The sequence below is a fragment of the Gadus macrocephalus genome, chromosome 9, assembly GCF_031168955.1.
Source record: "Gadus macrocephalus chromosome 9, ASM3116895v1".
NCBI classification, from domain to species: Eukaryota; Metazoa; Chordata; class Actinopteri; order Gadiformes; family Gadidae; genus Gadus; species Gadus macrocephalus.
In genome coordinates, this window is record NC_082390.1 from 8,649,826 (window position 1) to 8,666,790 (window position 16,965).

A 16,965-nucleotide genomic window follows, 5' to 3' on the forward strand; every position below is an offset into this window, starting at 1 on the left:
CCCAGTGTGTCTCCTGCTCCATTTTGTACTCAAATTCCTTAAACCACAACAATCCTGAATGTAAATTACTTCCTACGAGCCATTCCTCGACAATCACAATTCAATTTGTTGCTGTGTGGAGGCGATTAAACCGTGCCTTATTTCCTCTGAGGAATCAGTGATATTGTCTTTGTGCTGAGGCTGCGGTGAGGCTGTGGTGAGGCTGTAGTGAGCCCTGGTAGAGCAGAGAGAGGCTGTGGTGAGGCTGTAGTGAGGCTGCAGTGAGGCTGCAGTGAGGCTGTAGTGAGGCTGCAGTGAGGCTGTAGTGAGCCCTGGTAGAGCAGAGAGAGGCTGTGGTGAGGCTGTAGTGAAGCTGTAGTGAGGCTGCGGTGAGGCTGTGGTGAGGCTGTAGTGAGCCCTGGTAGAGCAGAGAGAGGCTGTGGTGAGGCTGTAGTGAAGCTGTAGTGAGGCTGCAGTGAGGCTGTAGTGAGGCTGTAGTGAGCCCTGGTAGAGCAGAGAGAGGCTGTAGTGAGGCTGTAGTGAGCACTGCCGAGCCTCAAAGGGCAGGGCTGAGTGCTGTGGAGGCCCGTGGCTGTCCGTCGTGCTCCGCCGCTGGGGCAGAGAGCCCTGAGAACAGCCTCCTGCAGCGCTGGGAACACATCCAACCTTCTGCTGCTATTCCTGTCCTGCTTCCTGCCCTGGCCTCGTGTCTGCATGGCTCTAGTGCACGCATTCACTTTCACACACACATTTACTGCTATGCATGCACATACCCACACATACACATGCTTTATATCCCTCAAACCTGCACACCTACACACACACACACACTCACACACACCCTAACTCCACTCCTACACAAACTTGCACTTTTACTATCCACCTGCATGAACACACACATACATACACAATCAATAATTTGCATACACATACACACACACACACACACACATGCTATTTAACTCTCAAACCTACACACACACACACACACACACACACACACACACACACGCACACACACGCACACACATTAACTTCCACTTTAAGCACCCTTGCACTTTAACTCATCTCCACCATCAAAGACACACAGACAAACATAGATACAAACACACACGTTAATTGTATCTCCTATTCACACACACACACACACACACACACACACACACACACACACACAAATACACACACCCACGCTCTGCCACTCCTGTCCCAATGCGTTTCATTCATTGGAAGCCAAGAGTGAGCCCTCAAAGGTCCTCTCTTTCACACTGAGATGAACTGATCAGCGCTCTAAACAAGGACAAAGGAAGGAAGGCAGTGAGGGAGGCAGGAAGGAAGGAAGGAAGGAAGGAAGGAAGGAAGGAAGGAAGGAAGGAAGGAAGGAAGGAAGGAAGGAAGGAAGGATGTGGAGCAGACAATCCTAAACGGAAGTGATCTCATGAAATTATGTAAGCTCCAAACCAGGTGGTGAAAGAAAGACAGAAGAACGTCATAGAGATTGACACACATATATTGACAGACAGATGATCTGATCCGAGTGATCATAAAAGGAAATAGGCTGTGATTAATTTGGTTAGTCACTTATAATGACAGTGAGCGATACCCTACAGAATGACTCACACCTTCCCGCTATCTCCCATTCTGTACTCCATAAGCAGCTTCAGAAACAACTCTGACCCCTGGTGTTCAGCTTCTGTTACCACACACAAAAAAATCACTGCATTTAGAAATGTGGTCGTTTATTTACAAATATAATTTGTAAAAAGTGCTATAAACAATTTTTCGATTTTCGTATTATGAAATTAATGTGCATGGATCAGTATGTAGTTCAGCACCAGTGTAGTTCTTCACCAGTGTATGTAGTTCAAAAGTGAATCGCAACACAAACATCTTTACGTCTAAAAGAGGAGGGCTCCTTTACTGAGGTCCCTGTGTGATCCTGTTCTCCCCTCGACTCCGTATTTAAACCACGCTCTGTCCACCTTCTCGTCGTCCAGGGCAACGCAGAGCTCAGCAAGGGCGCCCGTGGGACACAAAACATCCGACATGTCGCTCTTCACTGCGAAGAAGCGCTCTGCAGAGCAAAGCAGCGATCGATAAACATGCTGATGGATATCTGCACAGCCAGCCTCGGGTCATGTTCGACCGATGTCTGCACGAGAAGGGTCACATAGAGTGATGCACTGAGGCTGTCATTCAATTATTTACTTCCAATTTGAGATAGATGGATCTATAGATATATGGAGAGACAGACAGACAGACAGACAGACAGACAGACAGACAGACAGACAGACAGACAGACAGACAGACAGACAGACAGGGATAAGATTCAGACAAATACAAAGATACACACACAGATACACACACAGAAATTGACAGAAAGATGCATAGACACAGAGGGATGCACACACATAGATACACAGACATACACAGATACACACAGACACATACACAGACAGATACAAAAACAGATAAACAGACACACATACACAAATACACAGACAGATTCAAAAACAGACACATATAAACACATACCGTGTGGATTAACAAATGCATGCACAAAGTTGTGCATGCAGGGACACACATAAATCCACACGCACACGCACACACGACTGCGTATGCGTGTGTGTGTTTGCTACGTTCCTTCTTTCCTCAGCGTTTTGCGGTGGCTCTTACGGCCTACGAGGAGGGTTCTGGTGGCCCTCAGGTCTCCCACGCTGATGTCGTAGCCCCCCGCGTCCCTGGCCTTCATGCCTCTGATCTCCAGTGTGTAGGTCAGCCCGTCCTCCGAGAGGGACGGCTCCAACTCCTCGTCTCTCCTCACCCGTCACCTGCTGCGTCACAAACAAACCAAGGCTTCAGGGACCCCTCGGTTTATTCAACAGGACATCTTGGATGGCGGTGAAGGCTGGGTTTCACACCTCAGGGAAGCATGCAACCTGTGTGCTAGGTAGAAGTCCTAAAAAGGAAATAAACCCCTTTTTATTTGTCATTTGTCGTATTAATCTCAATCAAATGGATCTGTTGCGATGTGCTGAAAATATTTGGTATATTTCAGTCAAAAGGTGACAACATGAATGGAGACTGCAACAGTACAACGTGCATCCGTTGATGTTATTCCAGATAATGATGAAACGCAGCTCCTGACACTGAACTTGTGAATCCCAGCTGTGACTGAGTCCTCGTTTTGGCATTCTATTCGTTTGTACATGCCCAGACTATTCAATTACGATAAGAATAGTACTTAACTAATCCCAGAGGGGTTATTTGGCATCAGCGGGGGTAACAACCTGAATCTTTCTTCCATTGCTCTGCCTGGTTTAAAACCCTAAAGTGTTTGGTTCAAATGGTTCAAACACCATCCAGACAGGAGGTGTTTCAGACTTCTGAGAGACGCTCACTTCAAGAATGACAGTCTGGCGCTCTGTCACTCTGATGGGCTGGAAGTCTGACAGGAGGTTCAGAGGCTTGCCTGCATGGGAGAGAGAGGGAGAGGGAGATACAGAGAGGTAGAGACAGGGAGGGAGGGTGGGAGACACGAAGACACATTTAGAGGGAGTGACGGAGTGTGGGAGGGAGTGAGTGAGGGAGGGAGTGAGGGAGTGTGGGAGGGAGTGAGAGAGGGAGGGAGTGAGGGACGAAGGAGGGAGGGAGGAGAGGTAAAGGGAGAGATGGAGACACACAGAAGGCGGAAGGAGTGAGAAAGAGGAAGAGAGGGAGCGATGAGGGAGAGGGAGGGAGGGAGGGAGGGAGAGTGCGCGATGGAGAGAGATAGAGTGTGAGAAAATTAGGGTTAGAGATCGGCACATCTTGAGAGACGGTAGGCCTATACCTCCTGCTTCTCAGCCACCGCCTACGTTCACCCGTCAATCATGACATGTCCCTTGGTCGATATCGAGTCCCAACACCACCCTGCTACACACAACCCCTCAACATGAGGGGGTGTTAGAAGATGTCCCTCTCAGGGTGGTCCTCACCCCTCCAGCAGGGCTGAGGGGGGAGAGAACAGGGAGGCATGGATCCGAGGGGGAGGTGCAACACAGACACACGCACACGCACACACACACACACACACACACACACACACACACACACACACACACACACACACACACACACACACACACGTGCGCACAATTGCCTGTGAATTAGAAAATGTATGAACATAGATGTGCATGCAGGGACGCACATAAATCTCCATGCATGCAGGCAGACACACATACACACACACACGCACACACATACACACACACACAAATACGCACACACACGCACCAACACTAACAAATGCAAAAACAAAACCAATACACATGTGGCAACATTCCAATATGCACAGGCACACACAAACACACACTGTGGCATCCCGCCCCGTAAACCTCGGCCCGGACCAGCCCGAGGGTTGGTCCTGGATGGCCGTTACCACCGTCACCCACCAGCCGGCGACGGAGAGCACCGACCGAACCCCAATCAGCGTGATTGGGGGACACCTGGCCGAAAGCCGAGGAGCCACTATAAGAGGACTGACATTTGGGCAGACCAGGGACGGGAGCGAGGAAGGAGGAAGCGCTCGTGTCCGCGAGAGGCCAGAGGCCCACGGAGGCCCACGGAGGCCCACGGAGGCCCACGGAGGCCCACGGAGGCCCACGGAGGCCCACGGAGGCCCACGGAGGCCCACGGAGGCCGGAGGCCCACGGAGGCCCTAGAGACCCTAGAGACCGCGAGTACCTTGTTTGTTTAAGTTGTCTGCAATAAATGCCTTTAATGGCTAAACCCTCACTGCCAAGCGTCGTTTGTCCGTGGAACCCGGCTCATTCGAGGAGCGGGTTGCCACAACACACACCCACACACACACACACACACAGTGCATGTTGGCATTGGGGTCCTTCAGCTCAAGGATGGTTTCATACCCAGTGTTGGAGCCCACTCTACCCCGGAGGTTCTCCAAGGCCTGCAGAACACGGACCATTTGTGGAGAGACCTCAGTGGCCAGTACTGCAGCCTCACTGCCAGAAGGTTAGGGACCGTTCTGGAAGGGGTCTAGGAGTGTGTGTTCACCTCGTGTTCACGTAGGAGTCTTATGGGCCTGCCTGTCTTTCTGTCTGTCTACCTGCCTGTTTGCCTTGCTGTCTGTCTGCCTGCCTGCCTGTCTGTCTGCCTGCCAGTCTGTCTGTCTGACAGTGTCTGTCATGGGCATGTGTAATATATATATAGGCCTGTATTAATGGGAAAAATAATTGTTTTGCAAAGTAATTCAAACATTTGACAGAATGTTCTGGGTCTGCATTATTTTATAACGGAGTCGGGGGAAATCAGCTTTTCTATTTCAATTCCGCGGTCACTCTGTCAGTGATCTGGACAAGTGTGGCTTTAAAAGCTCCGAGTCACTCACCGTTTATTTAACATCCTCTTCAAGTCCAGAGATGGATCTAGATAAAAAAACTGAGCCAAAACAAACCATATCAAAAAAATACTAAATCATACTCGATAGAATTTCTTTGTGTCTTGTATTCTTCAGACTCATCTCAGTGACCACGATGGAGGCAGAGTAGCTGGTGTCTCCACGTTCATTGGATACACTTCCCATCAGCATCCTCCATGAACGCACTCTTGATCTATGGATTCATACAATCACAACATCGTCATTCAGACAGCTTTTTCTGAATGGAAGACATTATCCGTTTCATTAATGGTTTGTTTAAGAAAGCTAAGTGGGAGAACAAATGTGTTCATTGCATAGGAACACAAATGGTTTTCGCTCCGGTTTCTTCAACGTGCAATACTCCTGTCCGACTTTAGGGGGCATTAGAGCGCTGTTACTCCCCGCATTAACGTTTCCCAATCAGCCCTAAACAGAGAAACAGATGGCAAAGGAGAATGTGTGTGTCAGCACCAACAAGTTAATTGCTTTCTAATAGCTAGTTAAGCTTTACTTAAGCTCCCAGGCTGGGACAGAGACGGCATAGAGCCCATCCCAGTGTGGTTGGAGATAAAAGGAACAGTGTGGCTTGCTTTTTTTCCCTTTCCCACTCTCCTTCCGCCCATGATGCATGAGTTGGTGTCTAAGTTGACAGTGCTAAGATGGCCGGTGCGAAAAAAAGACTAGTTTAAGCTTCTCTGTCAGGCTTAGAGACAGCGGGCTCCACACATCCATCCAGCTAAAGGCAAAGCCGCACGCCTCTGCTCTCCAAGGATCTGTCGCTATATTCCCGGGGATTTTAAAAGGACGTGGTCATTATAAAGACGAGTCACAGAGCGATAGAAAAGCCAAGGGAATCTGCACCAGCAAGTGAGGTGCCGATCCCGGGTAGATTTACACCAAACCTTTGGAGACTTTAAATGGTTTGAGCGTTCACATTTCACTCATCACTTTTTTTCCTAGTATAACATCGAGAGCATTTAATTCCCCGTTAAGAACGGAAGGTGTGTGTGTGTGTGTGTGTGCGTGTGAGTGTGTGTATGCGTGTGCACGTGCCTGTGGTCGAACATTGAGGATGTGCTGCTTGGCGAAGACATCGTGGAAGGTCCCTGTCTCCTCGGACAGAGAAGTCATAGTATTCCAACGCTGTTCCCAGTTTCCCCTCCCGGTACCTGGGCAACGGTAGGCCATTATCCCGTCAACACAATGAGAGGAACTGTATCTTTCGTTTATTCTTTGTACCTAACTTTTCTTTTTAGTATTTTTTTCTGTGTCTAAATGAGTCAAATGTTCCTACGATGTTAGAGATACCCCGCATGTTAAGAGAGACTACACATTCACCTCGTTACAAGGAGAGTCAGATGGAACAGAAATGACTCACAACACCTACCTACTCAACTATTATGCTTTCCCGACCCCAATAAATTGATTCATACAAAGAATTTTCTATCATCCAATGTCTATTCTGGCACTTTACTTTCGTAGGCCTCACTAGCGTTTCACTAGCGTTCCTTTGTCTGGGTCCTGCTTCTCCTTCCACTCATTGTTCAATTCCGCAAATTCCAGCAAGGCAAAGTCCTTTAGTGGCATTAAGTTCCTGCAAAAACTTTAGACTAATCACTTCTGTGAGAGAATACATTGCACCAGAATGAATATTCCCTGCGCTATTATCTGTGATGAGCTTCAGCTGGTTACTTGTTCCCCCTGCCCCCTCGAGGCGCGGCCGTGTGCTCATGCTAAACGCCGGATGCTGCTCTGCATTGCGCTGCATTCAGTGGCAGATTGGAATGGAGCTCTTAATCTGGGAGTCACAGGAGTACACCTCTGTCGGCAGCGGGCGAGTCACCTCTCTACCTGCACTGACGCAGCACTCAGGGACCGCATGGCAAGGACACAAACACACATGGATACACACGTGTACGCATGCACGTAGCAAAGACACACACACACACACACACACACACACACACACACACACACACACACACACACACACACACACACACTCATACATACAGAAATACATGCATACAGATGTACAGGCATTGACGCCTAGAAACACACACACTCATATATTGTATGCATACCCACACGCACGCGCACACACACACACACCCACACACACACACACACACATATAGACACAAACGCATGCTGTCACAGGCACGCTGTCACTTGCATGCACACAAAGACAGATACATTATAACATGCATGCACATTATGCACACACAAAAACGTACAAACGCATATGCATGCAAACACGCTGTCACATGCAGGTATACACACAAATACACGCAAACACAAATACACAATGCTATTCACACGGCACACACACACAAGCAGACACATGCACACACGCATGAACACTCATCCATCATTGCTGTTGTTGTGTGAAGTGCTGTATCTCTTGCAGGATGCAGGATATTGATGAGTCTGGATGTTCTGCTGAAACCTGCCCCACCCAAGGAACAACGCTCACTTGACACATCGCAGAAAACCACTAAATTCTTAATCCGCGACCGGGTTATCCTGGTGTCATCTGCAGGCCAGTCAGCTGGGATTTACAAAATAAAAGCCCTCCTCTCCGACGTTTCGGCAGTGCTCAACCAGCCCAGATGGATATCAAATACTAACTAATGCTAACTAAACTCTTGGAAGGAAACAGCAGCCGGAGCAGAGCAGCAGCCCACCTGTGGTCCTCTAGCAAAGCACGAGCTGCTCCAATCACAACATCCACCTACAACCAGCTCACATCAACCTCCTGGCCCACTGGTATCCAGGGCACTGGTGGTTTCTACGGTTACGGGAGGAGAGCTAGGCAGAGAGGGAGAGAGAGAGAGTGTGAGAGAGAGAGAGAGTGTGAGAGAGAGAGAGAGAGAGAGAGAGAGAGAGAGAGAGAGAGAGAGAGAGAGAAAAAGGGCAAGAGACAAATGAGATATAGAGAGGGAGAGCGAGGTGCCCCGGGGAGACCATTTGTCTCACCCTCTTGGGCTGTGATGGGCTGCAGCTTCCCCTGATATCTGGGGCGCTGGGGCCCTGTGGGACGCTGGGCGGATCCAGCACCTGGCTGGAGGAGTCCTCCACTACAGAGCTCCTTCACTGCTGCTGCAACAGCCTGATCAGGAGCAACACAACACAACATCACACATTGATCAGGAGCAACACAACATCACACATTGATCAGGAGCAACACAACACAACATCACACATTGATCAGGAGCAACACAACATCACACATTGATCAGGAGCAACACAACATCACACATTGATCAGGAGCAACACAACACAACATCATGCATTGATCAGGAGCAACACAACACAACATCACACGTTGATCAGGAGCAACACAACACAACATCACACACTGATCAGGAGCAACACAACATCACACATTGATCAGGAGCAACACAACATCACACATTGATCAGGAGCAACACAACATCACACATTGATCAGGAGCAACACAACACAACATCACACATTGATCAGGAGCAACACAACATCACACATTGATCGGGAGCAACACAACATCACACACTGACCAGGAGCAACACAACACAACACAACATCACACATTGATCAGGAGCAGCACAACACAACATCACACATTGATCAGGAGCAACACAACACAACATCACACATTGATCAGGAGCAGCACAACACTACATCACACACTGATCAGGAGCAACACAACACAACATCACATAACATCACACACTGATCTGGACCTCCTAGCCTCAAGGGTCGAGGTGTCCCTGAGCAAGACACCTAACCCTAACTGCTCCCGACGAGCTACATGAGTGGGTGAATGTGAGACAATATTATAACGATCTTTGAGTGGCCACTGGTTGGAAAAGCGCTGTATAAATGCAGTCCGTTTACCGTTTACCATTCAAACATCTCATGTCATCAAAGGACAGAGAGGAGCCGACTGCACTGTGGTCCGTACCCTCCGTGGCCCCTGCAGGGGCCCCAGGGATGGTGGATACAGCGGCGGAGGAAGACGAAGAGGAGGAGGATGTGGAGGAAGACATGTGTCTCAGGGGCCGGTCCACGTGCTCCGTCATGCCCCCGGTGGACCGGAGGAGGGCTGTGAGTGGTCCTGGTGGTCCGGGGCTGGATAAATAAATAAAATAAATAGAGACAGTTCAGCTAGAGTGAAAACTAGAATTACACTTTTTTCTAAATAGTTTTCGAACTGCTCTGGCAACGTACGTCTTTATTTTACTGTGCCGGTCCTTCCAGGCCCTTGGATCCCAGCAGGTCTCTATGGTGTCCTGCCCCCTGATGTTGGCCCAGTCTTCAGTCCCTCCCGCTGGCTCTTCCTCTACTGACCAGTGGCTTGGTGGACCAGTTCAGTACTCTGGAGACAATAACAGAATATTTTGAATTATGATTAATAAAGTATGCGTATCATCGAATGGTTACACTGATGGGTACAGGAAGTCCTGATGGCGGTCCACAGACCCAAAAAAACTTTAAAAATGGCACATTTCAAAATCATCAGAGACACCTGGGGTCATGTTGAACCAGAATAAGGCAGAATTAGAATTGTTACTAATTTCTCTCTTATTATTAGGACTTCATTATCATTAATATCATGCATTTCAATTTCTCCATAGTTATCAAGGACTTAAATATAACTATTGATAAATCTAGGTAAACCTATTTTTTGTTTGGTGGAATTAACTGCCGCATGGTTGCAAGTGTTTGTTGACTCTGACTGAACGTGAACTTATCGGCCTGGTTCGTCTGCCCTACCCCGATTCCCATTACTTGGCGTCTTTGTACAGCCCTAACAGTGCAAAGAAGAGTGTGTGTCCGTGGGGGAGGAGACATTTGTTGAGGAGGAGCCAGGTGTTAGGGGAGGAGGGAGAGGACGTCTCGTTCAGGAACGAAACTTAACATTCATAGAAACCTAAGCAAGCGACGTGGAAGAAATTCTCTCTCGTTCAGGAGAAAAAGAAAACGCATTTTGGAACATATAGTCTGACAGACAGTAACAACAAGGTGAGTAAAACAGACCATGAGAAGTTAAAACCTCTCTTTCCCCATAAGGAATTTGAAATATGTAATGGCTCAATACATAAACCTTGTCGTCTGTGTCTAGGAATGGCCTCTGCTAACATCTGGTCTGAAGAGAACTTTTCATGTTCAATCTGTCTGGATGTGTTCAACAATCCAGTTAGCACTGCATGTGGACACAACTTTTGCAGAACCTGTATAACAAAGTTCTGGGATGAACAAGTCCAGTACAAATGTCCTGTTTGCAACAAGCTTTTTGACACAAGACCTGATCTACAGATCAATACCTTCTTATCAGAGCTGGCAGCTCCGTTTAGAACGTCCGTAGGAGTAAAACAGCAGCCTTGTGTTGAACCAGCAGAAGTTCCCTGTGACGTCTGTACTGGGACCCAGCTGAAGGCCTTGAAGTCCTGCCTAGTGTGTCTTATCTCTTACTGTCAAACCCACCTGGAGCCGCATCAGAGAGTCGCAGGCCTGAAGAAACATCGACTGGTCGAGCCTATGGACCGCCTGGAAGACATGATGTGTAAGAGACACGACCGACTTCTTGAGCTCTTCTGCCAGACTGAACAGGTGTGTGTGTGTCAGTTCTGCACAGAGACAGACCACAAGTCCCATCCTGTTGTACCTTTAAAGGAGGAATATGAAGTGAAGATGGCCCAGCTGGGGAAGATAGAGGCTGAAGTTCCGCAGATGATCCAGGAGAGAAAACTTAAGATAAAGAAGATCAACGACACAGTAGAAATGAGCAAGAAAGACGCAGACAGAGAGATAGCCGATGGTGGGCAGGTCTTCACTGCTCTGATAAACTGTGTTGAAAAGTGCCAGGAAGATTTCAACCAAACGGTTAAAGAGAAACTGAAATCCACAGAGAAACAAGCTGAAGACCTCATCAAAGAGCTGGAGCAGGAAATGCAAGATCTGACCAATAGAAGCTCAGAGTTGAAGCCAATCTTACACATGGAAGACCACCTGCATTTCCTCCAAGCCTTCAGATCCCTGAAGGATCCTCCACACACCAGGGACTGGATGACGGTGGAGGTCCGTCCTCCATCATACTTGGGGACCTTGGGGAGATCCCTTGATCAGCTGGAGGAGACAATGAACATGGAGATGAAGAAGCTGCGTGATGCTGAATTGAAGAGGGTCCAGCAGTATGCAGTAGATGTGACTCTGGATCCCGATACAGCTCATCCCCTTCTCATCCTGTCCGAGGATGGGAAACAAGTACATCATGGAGATATAAGGAAGAGACTCCCAGACAACCCTAAGAGATTTTCACTGTATATACATGTTCTCACGAGGCAGAGCTTCTCTTCAGGTAGATCTTACTTTGAGGTCCAGGTTAAAGACAAGACTAAATGGTATTTAGGAGTGGCCAGAGAGTCCATCAACAGAAAAGCTCAGACCACATCAACCCCTGAGACGGGTTTTTGGACTCTCTACTACGACAAGGATGCGTTGGTATTTCAAGGTAACCCTGCTGTCAGTCTCCCTCGCAGAGCTGAGCTCCAGAAGGTGGGGGTGTTTGTTGATTATGATGAGGGTGTAGTCTCCTACTACGATGTGGAAGCCAGGCTTCATATCTACTCTGTTACTGGCTGCTCCTTTAGTGAGCCTCTCTATCCATTCCTCTGTCCACAAGTACATGATAGTGGTAAAAACTCTGCCCCTCTGATCATCTCACCTGTCAATCAAACAGACTAGGACCTTAGTTTGATAATATAAAAACCAAACAACCAAAGCAACTGATGTTGTTTCATAATTGGTAATCACTATGTTAGATCTGCAATAATGTCGTATTGCGGTAATTTAACAAGGAAAGTTATTTCAGAATATAACCTCTAAACCTATAAAAGTAATTGAATGTAACCCATGATAAAGGGTTGGATTACACTATATTATTTGTCAGTTTTCTCCTGATTATTCATGTTACGAGGACTAACATGTTAACAGGACTAATTTGTACAAAATAATAATTGTAGTTTTTTAACATTTCTATCTATTTTACCTTATGAATAGTGGATGACCAAAAAATACAATGTCCTTACACGTTAGTTTAATTTTTTTTTATTGTGGAGGCCTACCATTATAATATATAACTTAAGAGGAATAGATACATTCCAGTCTAATAGCGTTCAGTAGAAATACTGTTACAAGTGTAATACAATTTTTTTTTTGATGAAGTTTGTTGCCTTAAACCCTTATTTTGATAATTTTGAGATTGATGGAACGTTTTATATCAGCAAGAAATTATAAAAGTTGGTAGTTGATGAACCAGTAAAACGTATTCTCCACCAAACAACTCTTCATGTATCGAACACTTTATTTTATTGTGCAATAAAGATTATATGAATTGAATTGAGGGAGACGGGGGAGGGAGAGAGAGAAAGAAAGAGCTGTGGGGAGAGAACGAGGGGTGAGCGAGAGAGAGAGAGAGAGAGGGGGAAGATAGAGTGATAGAGAAAGGGAGAAAGGAGGGATGAGAGAGAAGGGGAGAGAGAGAGAGAGAGAGAGTATATATACCTACCCTGTAGTATACTGCAATTTCTCCTCATAATAAGTTACTGCATTGCTGAACACTAAAATGCACCCCCTGCATAAGAACTGTATCTGTCTATAATGTAGTCTTTTATATCCAACCTTTCATAGCTCAGTGTGTTATCTAGTGCATCAGTAATGTGTATGGAGATGGGTAAAGACTGCTTTACCTTCCAGTCCGGGGAAAGAGTTTGATTCAGTCCCTCACAGTGTCCTCATGCTTTCCACGGTGTTGTGCTGATCATAATTGATTTTCCACTGTGCTTCTGCTAGTGATAATCAATATTTAATTTAGTTTTTTTACCTTGGTGTAGCACTTTGTTATTTTTCATTTGTTAAATTGTAAAACTGCTTTGCCAATTCCCATTTGTATATTCTATTCCATTAAAGCTCTTTCGATTTACTTGAATTGAATAATTGTATTCGGAGGAGAAAGATAAAAATAGACATACATGGTTATTGAATAGATGGGCGTGAATATTATATCCCAAAAGAAGCCACTTAATTCTTCACCTTCAGTCTTAACTTGTTTGACAGTGTGTGTGTGTGTGTGTGTGTGTGTGTGTGTGTGTGTGTGTGTGTGTGTGTGTGTGTGTGTGTGTGTGTGTGTGTGTGTGTGTGTGTGTGTGTATACTGTAAACGTGTAGATGTGTGCAGGCACTAACACATGCTTTTGGCTGGTGGCTCATGAAATCATTTAGACACATTAGCTTTGGCCTTGGCTGAGTTCATCACTGAAATGGACGGAATCCAACTTGAGTGTCCCTCAATCCACCTACCTTTTCATAGCCTTTTAATTCGTCTCAGGATAGATATGCAAAGCTACTGGACCATTTTGGCGTCTACGTACAGATGTGTGAGAGAAATTGAATGCATGATACACTTGTGTGCTTTAACTTCTCGGTAACTGTATCACAGACTGAGGCTCAGAGATCCTGCTAATGGAATCCGTTTTGAGTTTGAAGCTACCTCGGTAAATACTTTGACAGCGACTCGACAGTCAAAGAGGACGTTGAATAAATAAGATGAGCGGATAAGGAGAGTAAACGGTAGAATCTTAGTTTTTCCTTCCTTTCTGTTTATCTTTCATCACTCCATCTCGCCACACTCAGACACTCAGACAGAGGACAATGCAGATCACAGAGGGATATATAAATATATTATCTATATATATATATATATATATATATATATATATATATATATATATATATATATATGTCCTGTTCAAATAAATTCAATAGTATTCAAACATCCCTGAATCACATTCAAATCTCTGAGGGCTATTCAGACCCACCTAATATAACATTGCAAAACCCTCTGAAGGGTTTAGCAAACGCTCTAGTCCGAAATGAAGAAACCAAGAGCAGGAACACAGAAGAGGGTTCCGGCTGCTGACTCTATTATCTCCAGCCAGACACCGCACCGCCACACACACTCACCTGTTTCTCCGCAGCGTGTGTCTGCTGTGTGTTGGCTTCTCTTCGGAGACTCAGGGCCTCTGACAGAATGGCTTCAGGGTCAGTCTCTGCTGGAACACGCTGTTCCTCTCGCTCTCTGCTCTCCTCTCCTCCCTCCCCTCTCCTCTCCTCTCCTCCCTCTCCTCCCTCTCCTCCCCTCTTCTCTGTCTCCTCTCCTACCTCCCCTCTCCTCCCTCATCTCTCCTCCCTCTCCTCCGTCTCCTCCTCCCCATCCCTGGATCGTTCAGGGTGGAGGAGACGGTGGAACGGTCCTCTCTACCCTAAGGACCGCTGCAGGGCTCCCATCTATGGAGGAATAAGGCTCTGAGAGGAACCGTCTGGGCAGGCTGACCCCGCCCGCTCAGACCCATAGCTCAGCCTAATGTCTCCCACCACAAGGCCCCAGGGAGGCTATCAACCACCAAGGGCCTAACCCTCTTTCGACCCACGAGGGAGGCCTCGCTGATGGACATATCCTAGCAGCTTCCGCCTGTGGTTGATGTCATCCATCACAAACCTTTAGTGTGAATTCTCAGACATTCCCGGCGTTTAAAATCCAACCAAACACACAAAAAACAGTTTTGCTTTTGCCAGCAGGTGAAACACAAGTCATCGCAATAGCAGTTTCTGATTGGGTTAGATGTTTGCTAAATGGCCTAATTGGGTACTCATTTGCGCCAATGAAGAACATCGATTGCAATAATTGGTGTAGTGCTGTTAATGAGGTATAGGCTATGAAGGAGAGCTTACAAACACAGTGACTGTGAGTCTGTCCCCCTTCCTTTATACCTGCTGTCTGTCTGTCTATCGGTGTACTTTTGCTCTACACAGCATTCAACGAGGACTTAAACTAATTAAAGGCTGTGTTGGAAGCCTTTGTTTTTGAAACCTCATCGTATTTATATTATATTTCTTTATAGACAGACAGCCACACTGATCATTAAGGCACCCCAAATATATATAAAAATAGAAAAAATATATAATGTTTTTCAAAAGTAAAAACGAACTATTCAATTCAGAGTCCCAATGTTTTTGAGTGTAGTGTTGGAACAGAACAGCAGAAACAAACAAGAGGGTGGTGTAGTTTAATTGGAACATGACTCAGGGGTGGATCCATCGCTGTACTTTGTGATTGACCCAAATGGCCCCAGGATTACCTTATCTTCCTCTTAGACGAGACACGATTCAAATGGCGAGGAGGAGGAGGAGGAGGAGGAGGAGGAGGAGGAGGAGGAGGAGGAGCAGGAGGTGGAGGAGGAGAAGTGGAAGTCCTCGTGTGCTGGACTTGAGACCAGATCATCATTGAACCCTGGCGAGGAACATCACTATTCCCCCTCAATGGTTCGGATTACGAGTGGCTCCTACTGTGATCCGCTTTGTGTTACTAGAGAGAGAGAGAGAGAGAGAGAGAGAGAGAGAGAGAGAGAGAGAGAGAGAGAGAGAGAGAGAGAGAGAGAGAGAGAGAGAGAGAGAGAGAGAGAGAGAGAGAGAGATGTGCGGTGCTGGTGCGCTCTAATCCTTGCTGCTCTACACCTGGCTTGCATACTAATGCAACTAAATTGACCCAGATTTCTCTCTCTCCCGCTCTCTCTCTCTCGCTCTCGCTCTCGCTCTCGCTGTCTCTCGCTCTCTCTCTCTCTCTATTTATCCCTCCACAGAGCCAAGACATAATCATCTTTAATGGTGGGTCTTATTTATCTCGATTCGACACATTTCCTTTTTGTCTTTTGTGCTGATACTCCGGCTGACTATGAAAGAGAGAACAAGAGAGGGAGAGGCAGAAAGAGGGTGAGAGAGAGTGAGAGACCGAGCGTGAGAGTGAGAAAGAAAGAGAGAGGACAAGAGAGTGAGAGACAGAGCGAGGGGGGACAAAAGAGACGGAAAGAAAGACAGATTGAGAGACAAAGACAGAGAGTGCGAGAGTGCGAGAGAGGACAAGTGAGAGAGTGAGAGAGTGAGAGAGTGAGCTTAGAGATCTCACTCTTTCTACACCTCTGCTGCAGTCATCCGTCCATATGATATGAGGGTGCAGTATGGGGTACAATATGGGTATGGGGGTACAGTAGGGTATGGGGTGCAGTATGGGGGTGCAGTATGGTGGTGCAGCATGGGTAAGGGGGGCAATATGGGGATATGGGGGTGCAGTCTGGGGTACAATATGGGTATGGAGTGAAGTATGGGTATAGGGGGCATTATTGGTATGGGGGTGCATTATGGGGGGGATTGCTGAAGCTCCGTTCCCCGCTCCCTCCAAGTCCACTCCAGCGGGCGAACCCTCGCCTTCGGCGCCCAACCTAACACGATGATGTCATGGTTCCACATTAACAGTGCGATCACGCCGCCGCTATCCCCACGCGGTCCCTCTAGTAGCTCCCCAAGGAGGGGCGTGGTCACGAGCCAGGCGGTCTTGGCCCGGGGCTACAGAGCCAGTTGGCGGTGGCCGGTGTGATTTATATCTCTAACCCCGCTTTATATAGACGTGTCACCTGTTGAGATGGCACTGTCACTGAGGAGGGCCGCGGCGGTGGATGGCTGTCAGGACAA

General features: G+C 47.2%; 1 protein-coding gene across 1 annotated transcript; it reads left to right on the forward strand.

Annotated features, from left to right (window-relative positions):
* The first annotated feature begins 10,192 nt into the window (after window positions 1–10,192).
* Window positions 10,193–13,364, forward strand: LOC132465010 (E3 ubiquitin-protein ligase TRIM39-like). Its single transcript, XM_060061676.1, has 2 exons — window positions 10,193–10,405; window positions 10,506–13,364. Exon 2 carries the CDS (start codon window positions 10,508–10,510, stop codon window positions 12,125–12,127), a length of 1,620 nt encoding a protein of 539 aa, XP_059917659.1. The 5' UTR covers window positions 10,193–10,405; window positions 10,506–10,507; the 3' UTR covers window positions 12,128–13,364.
* The last annotated feature ends 3,601 nt before the right edge of the window (window positions 13,365–16,965 follow it).